The 6,976-nt window shown below is 37.7% G+C and overlaps 2 protein-coding genes across 2 annotated transcripts; one reads left to right on the top strand and one right to left on the bottom strand.

The window, feature by feature from the left end:
- Window positions 1-2,998: 2,998 nt before the first annotated feature.
- Window positions 2,999-4,006, bottom strand: CBG01987 (the record flags this gene model as incomplete). Its single annotated transcript, XM_045239009.1, has 4 exons — window positions 2,999-3,302; window positions 3,404-3,447; window positions 3,489-3,594; window positions 3,894-4,006. The coding sequence occupies 4 exons, from the start codon at window positions 4,004-4,006 to the stop codon at window positions 2,999-3,001; spliced, it is 567 nt and encodes a 188-aa protein (XP_045091993.1).
- Window positions 4,007-4,690: 684 nt separating this feature from the next.
- Window positions 4,691-6,758, top strand: CBG27486 (the record flags this gene model as incomplete). The annotated part of the gene is made up of 3 exons (XM_045239008.1): window positions 4,691-4,700; window positions 4,922-5,068; window positions 6,544-6,758. 3 exons carry the CDS (start codon window positions 4,691-4,693, stop codon window positions 6,756-6,758), a joined length of 372 nt encoding a protein of 123 aa, XP_045098054.1.
- Between the last annotated feature and the right edge of the window lie 218 nt (window positions 6,759-6,976).

Here is a 6,976-nt window from a genome sequence, read left to right as displayed (position 1 = left end):
GGCGTTCTACTAGAGTGTTTACGGTATATCAATTTAGATTTTTTTCGGTTAAGAGATGGAATTTTGTGAATAAAAAAATTTTCTAAAAATCCATCAAAATTTAAATTATAATTTCTCAAAAAATATAGTTGTTGCTCCGCGAGCACAAAAATAGGAAAAGTACTATTTTTGAGATTTTTTGTGTATAGTTGGAATTTCTTGAATTTTGACGATGAAAAAAATGTTTACCGTTTTTACAGATCTTGTAAGACCTTCATCAAAAAGAGGAGATTCAAATATAGTAAAAACATCAGTGAACCACAGCAGATTCTAGAGAATGAGAAGCTAAAAACCTGATGTGCTTCAAAATTTTGGATAAACCTAGCCACCCATTGACTTAACGGTCACTAGTATAAAAAGAAAATGACTCGCCTCAAAAAATTTAAACTACTATTTTTTTTCAAAATGAACGTTTCAGTTTTGTTTTCCAAAAAATGCCAAAATTTAAAAAAAAAATACTAAAAAATCAATGCAAGCATTAGTTTTCCCATGACCTTCATCTGGCGGCTTTCAAATTCTGAATCCGCCCAATCTGTTCCATTAGACCCTGCTAATCTTGCTAATGTTATCTTCGCATTTTCTAATTTCTTCCAATAATTTTTTTTCAGTAAAAGAAAAAGATTAGAGCACTCTCTGTTGACATCTACTCTTCCATTTTATTCACTTTTCCTGTACTCTTCGGAGTTTCTTCGCTACTACTCTTCTACAATTTATAATTTACAATTTACTCGTCTCTCTTTTGACATCTCCAAATTTACTCTTCGGTAATGTCAGTTTTTGCAATCTTTTTCTCTAATTCCTGCTAGTTTTTTTAAACATACAATATCCCTCCTTTGGTTCTCTTCGCACCATCTATCACCATCTAATAATTCAAAGAGAGACTAGAACACTCCTTCTTCCCCGCTCTCTTTTTCCCTGAATCCACATGGCGATTGTCCGCCGCGTCTCATCATTGTCCCCCTGATTCGCTGCGTCTCTTTTTTCCTCTTGAAGCTCTGGTCGTCTGCTGGTCAGAGCAGGCGCGTTGGCAAAATCATTTGCAATGTTTTTGCCTGGCGACTTAACTGAATGGTTGCCTAAATAATCCGGGGCATTTCCGTTAACTCCTGTTCATGAATGGAGTTGGAAATGTTCCCCTTATTTTTCTGAGAATTAAACTTATTCTCTATTTACTCAAGATCTTTCGAAAATCCTAAAAATGTATGGATTTCGAAAGATTCTTATTGATTTTTCTGAATATTTATGTTCTATGCGTCAACCCGAATAAATGGTAAGTATCAAAATTTTTAGTCTAAAACTAAGATGTTCCCGAAAAACTGACGGAAGTCGAATAAAAATTATGAAAGTAAAAGTATTTGCTTAATATGTATGTTACTGCCGGTTGTGGTAGCGACCACCAGATTTACTCTTCCACAGCTCCGATTTTTCATACCGGCATTATGTCAAACAGCAAAAACAGTAGATGACTTGGCATGAGGACTCTTAAAGCTCTACGCGTTTCGGAGATCGGGGTTTTTTGAAAACCGAAAAATTTTCACATGTTGTTGAAACCGTTTTTAGGTTACCCTCCCATTCATCGTCTTCCGTGTGGCCATCGACAGTCGCTCAATTGAGATGGCGCTCCTTGGCGTTGCGACACTCTCGGGTAGGATTTATTTTATATTTTCCCTTTGTAAATGTTCTATTTTAGTCTCCATCTTTGTTGCTTGCTATACTCGGAACCAAGAGGATCGTCGTGTCAGAGTTAATATTCAATTAATATGTATTATCCTCCAACTTTTGATAAACCTGTTCTGTGACATTTTTTAGTTACACAATCACTGAAACACTAACAAACCTTTATGGGAGTTACAATAAATCCTGACTCCCAGATATATACAAAGTTACAGACAAAATAGTACGAAAAAATGCAGGCCCGGCCCGGGCTTTCCGGGCCGTCCGGGAAAAACCAAGCTGAAATATTACGATTTTGCTGCGATGTTCCGTGGATCAAAAAAAGCGACAGATTCTCAGGTGTCACTTTTTTGATTCGACAGTATAAAGCATGTATTTTTATTAGAAATTTCAATTTGGTAATCATTAAAAACACAGTGAACATGTATTGAAGGCATATACAGTGTGGTCAATATTTTTAGGACCCCCTTCGATTTTGGCGGTTCCAGAAAAACGGTAAGAGATATCAAAATTTTGTAAACGGCATTTGATTCAGGATGAAGAAATACTCTAGGGCACTAATTTTCATGGTTCTACCACTTTTCGTTCAAGAGTACCACCAGAAAAACCTTTTTCTGGCAGGTCAATATCTTTAGGGCCCCCTGGAAATTTTAAAATCTTCGTCATTTTTTGTGGAATTTTCGCTTTTAAGCTGAAAATAACTTTCAGTTTCGCGCTTTTTTGATACATTTTTATGAGTATCTCAAACAATTTCCGTAATTTGTCGACTTTTCAAATTATCTTTTTTTCAATTTTTCCTAATTTTTGGGTATTTTGGAAAAGTGACCCAATTTGTCAGCCTTGGAAGCGCAGTCAGAGCCTTGATTGTGTACAGACACTGTGATGTTCCAGATATTGGGTCAATTTTCTAAAATTAGGAAAAACTGGAAAAAAGAGATAATCTGGAAAGTCGACAAACTATGAAAAGTCTTTGAGATACATATAAAAATGTACCAAAAAAGCACGAAACTGAAAATTATTTTCAGTTTAAAAGCGAAAATTCGACAAAAAATGACCAAGATTTCGAAATCTTCAGGGGGTTCTAAAGATATTGACCGGCCAGAAATAGGTCTTTTTGGTGGTACTCTTGAACGGAAAGTGGTAGAATCATGAAAATTAGTGCAATAGGATTTCTTTCTATTTTGAATCGAACGACGTTTAAAGAATTTTGATATATCTTACCGTTTTTCTGGAACCGCCAAAATCGAGGGGGTCCTAAAGATATTGACCGCACTGTAAGAACATTTCATTCATCATAATAAACATAATAAACTATAGAATTATCATCATCATTCTGTTCAAGTTTGATATCAACTTCGCTCTTGCTTGTTGGTTTTGGTTTCATTACACTTAATTGTTGTTCAATGCGAACACTGTCATCGAAAAACAATCGCGAACGATCTGTGACATTCACACCGTTGTACCAATCCACTAAATCCTGATCATCTCGTAATCCACGATAATAACGTGCACGTATGACGTCCGACTTGAGGTAGAACCATCGGTTGTTCCGCCAGTCAAGATTGACTTCATAGCGATACGTGCCAAATCTGAAGAATTGGAAATGGTATATCTGGTGAATCGTTGAACCTACAATTGTTCAATTGGGACATGAGGTAATAAAAATATTTTTTGAGCCACTATGCCGTACCCCAAGCAGTCATGAAACACATGAATCATCGGTTCGTAGTTGTTCTGAGTCAGAATTTATAAGTGGAAACACAACATATAATTACATCAAATATTCCATCTCCACCTTCAAAAACTACATGGGCATTGTGATAGAGTTTATTGGATTCAGTGCACTGCAGCTTTTTAGTTCTCAGATCCTCATCTGCTCCTCTGAAAAAATTCAATACTTGAGAAAACACTCTCGGCTGTCGGCTTGCAACTTCTGGACGAAAGTTGAGGGGTTCGGCTTTTGGACGGATCTTGATCAGATTTTGGTCAAAAGCTGACCACTGGCAGCGGTGGGACGGACAATAGTCGGAGTTTGGCCGGAATTAAGACGCTGCTTGTTAAGAGTTCGGAAGCTGGCCGTAGTTTGTCGGATCTTGGTCGGCTGCCCACAACGTCTTTGCCGGAATCTGACCAAGTAACCGGCGACGCTTGAGCTAGTTTCAAAATGGACATGTACTCACAGTGTATCGGACTCCATATAAAAAATCACAGCGCAAAAGTTTTTGCGAAGTGTACATTCGAGTGTGCCATCGTACATGATTTTCGAAGTGTCCTCGGAAAATGTATCACGCATTAGTAGGGAAAACAACGGAATGAGAGAAAATATTATTCTCATGCTAAAATTCGTGAGTTTGCGAGTGAGTGAAAAATATCATTTTCTCTTATCGCTGGCATGTTCCACTGAGATCGATAACAGAACATACGTTTTTTTTCAAACAAATTTCTATACTTTCTGTTTATGAACGTTATCGTGAAACCAGACGTGGGCTGATATTTATTTGCGCGTGACGTTACCCAATTTTCCTTGAATGTCAAATCATTTATTAGGTTGGAAACTAAATCTTTGTGCACTTTTGTTTTCCTCGTTTCTCTTGACTGAGCTAGTACAGTTACATGTGTGTAACCGAATATGGTATATGAGATGATAAGGTTGCTCCCAATAACCATCATTCGCCCTGCTCTCATTCCGCATGCTAACGGGATGCCCCTTTTGACATCCACTGTTTTTGGGTGAAATTCCTGTTTGATGACGTCTGCTGGCTGTTTATCGAAGTCAAGACATTGGGCTTTTCTGTGATGAGTTTTAGAGTTTTGCATGAAGTTAGGGGTTCTGAAAATGACCAAACTTCTCATAGCATGTATTTTTAGGCATTCTTCCGTCGAATAAAAAGCCGTCAAACTGATTACGAATGAAGAAGAGTGAAACCCTGAAAAAAAGTCGTGAGAACCGTAAATGCCAGTATTTTCAATACCAAAAATGTCTCCAGGTTGGAATGACAAAAGATAGTGAGTTTTCACCAAACTGTCACGTTTGAGCTAATTTTTCTTGGCTGTAATAAAAGATATCAATGTGTCAACTGATAAAATGTTTGTGAGATTAAGATAAATAAGTCATCAGTTGTCAACTTTTTTATATCTTTGATAATACCTGAGATGAATTGGATCTTCTATTATAGGTTTTGAGGTAATCAAATTTTAAAACTTTCAGCTGTTCATGTGACACGAAGGCAAAGATATGTTGCATCAAAAAAACTACTACCCGCGGCGGATCTCGAATTTCACGAAAAAGCCAAAAAAATCGTTGTTCTCCACATGGAAACTTGCAATTATACGACTGAAAAAAGTGAAGAAACTGGTTAAAAAGCAACTCGGATTGGCATTCGGTACAGACGACAGGTTGAATCGACTCAGCGCTTGGGAATTTTATTTGCCCATGTCTAATTTCTACTAATTACCCTTAATTACTCAGCAAAATAACTGTTTTTTTTTTAAACTAATTTTTTTGTTAAAAAATTCTCAAAAATTTATAAAAAAAATTTTTTTTGATCAATTTTGACCAAAAAATACCCATCCAGGCTTTTCGGGCCGGGCCTGGCCTTCAACGATTTTTGCAAGTTTGTCCAATTTCACTCCTCGGAAGGTCAATCGTTCCAATCTTTTCCTCTAACCCCTTTAGTCTCGTTACATACAATCTCCCTCTCTTCGCACTCTCTTACACCATGAATAAGTTTTTTGTCAAGGTCGAAGAGACACTAGAACACTCCTTCTCACCCGTTCTCTTCTCAGCTACACCCACCTGGTCTCCTGTACAAACCACTGTTACCTCAATTCGCTGCGTCTCTCATTTATCCTTCCTACTCTGGTCGTCTGCTGGTCAGAGTAGGCGCGTTGGTGAAAATCAATCAGTCTATGCTAGGCAACTTAACTGAATAGTAGCCACAATATTCTGGGGGCATTTCCGTTGACTCTTTTAAATGAATGGAGTCGGAAATGTTCCCTTTATTCTTCTGAAAATTCCACTTATTATCTATTTACTCGAGGTCTTTCAAAAATCCTACTGAATGGATTTTGAAAGATTCTTTCTGATTTTTCTGAGATTTTTTATTCTACGCTCCAGCCCGAACTAACGGTAAGCATAATTTCTGAACTCGAAATGTTTGTTAAGTTCTAACAAAGTAATCCCGAATTGCTAAAAACTGCACTCAGTTACGGCCCATTTTAGGCTCAGTGTTTTATCAGATTTTTGCATTTTTACTCACATTTAGGGAATTTTAGCCGACCGAGCTGACCGATCGATCGGCGCGTCCATATGCTAGAGAGTGTTTGCGTACCCAGTATTTTATTTTACGACGCATTTTTTATTTTTGTGAAAACACTCACTGGCCTCCGCCGATTTTCGATCCACCAAAATGAAACCTTTTCTCACTGGAAAATACCGTAAAACCTGTGATAGAAAGGTCCACAAATTGTGAATTTTGATTTTTGAGCTCAAATATCCAGGTTTTTGTGAAAGAAATCAAAAATGTGTCAATTGACAAAACGTCTGATATTAGAGTGAACAATTTATCAGTTGACACCTCCTTCATATCTTTGACAGGAAACGAGAAAAATTAGCTCAAAGTTGAAGTTTCTGTAGCAGATGTCAAAAAGTTCTGTAGCAGATGTCAAAAAGTTCAACATTTATCATAATATCACCAATATTTCATCAGTTGAAACATTTTTGATATCTCTCGGAGGAACTGAGATAATCGAGCTCGAAGTGTAGGTAGAGAGTGGGCGTGGGCACATGGAATAAAAATTTTCTTCATTCTCTTCATTTTTCCTTTTCAGAGCCGGTACAACGTCCCAAACAGAAGATGCTCAGGAAGGACTGTGAGGAATGCATGAAGAAGGCCGGATTGGAGAAGGCCCCGAAGATTCTGAATGCTGAGAAGGGACAATCTAGAATTGGCACGATGATGGAGGAGAAGCTGAATGCAATTATGAAGGAGCAACAATGTCGAATCTCAGTCCGATCGGTGGTAGGAAGCAAATTGAAAAAATAGCTCATCGAGAGTCTCGCTCCAACACACTATTCCAAGGTCTTCAAGGCGAAATTTGGAAAGGAGATTTGTTATAAGGATCGGACCTTCGCAATCTTCCAAAGACAAAATGGAGTCGACCAGATGTTCTTCATGATTTTTGTCCAGGAGTATCTGAGTCTAGCTGATCAGAAGTCCTGGTTTGTCATTGACTGGATTCTGTGAAGTACTTGGAGGCCGAC

Source organism: Caenorhabditis briggsae, assembly GCF_000004555.2.
Source record: "Caenorhabditis briggsae complete genome, chrX, whole genome shotgun sequence".
NCBI lineage: Eukaryota > Metazoa > Nematoda > Chromadorea > Rhabditida > Rhabditidae > Caenorhabditis > Caenorhabditis briggsae.
The sequence above is the reverse complement of the archived record's forward strand: the minus strand, read 5'-3'. Positions and strand labels throughout refer to the sequence as shown.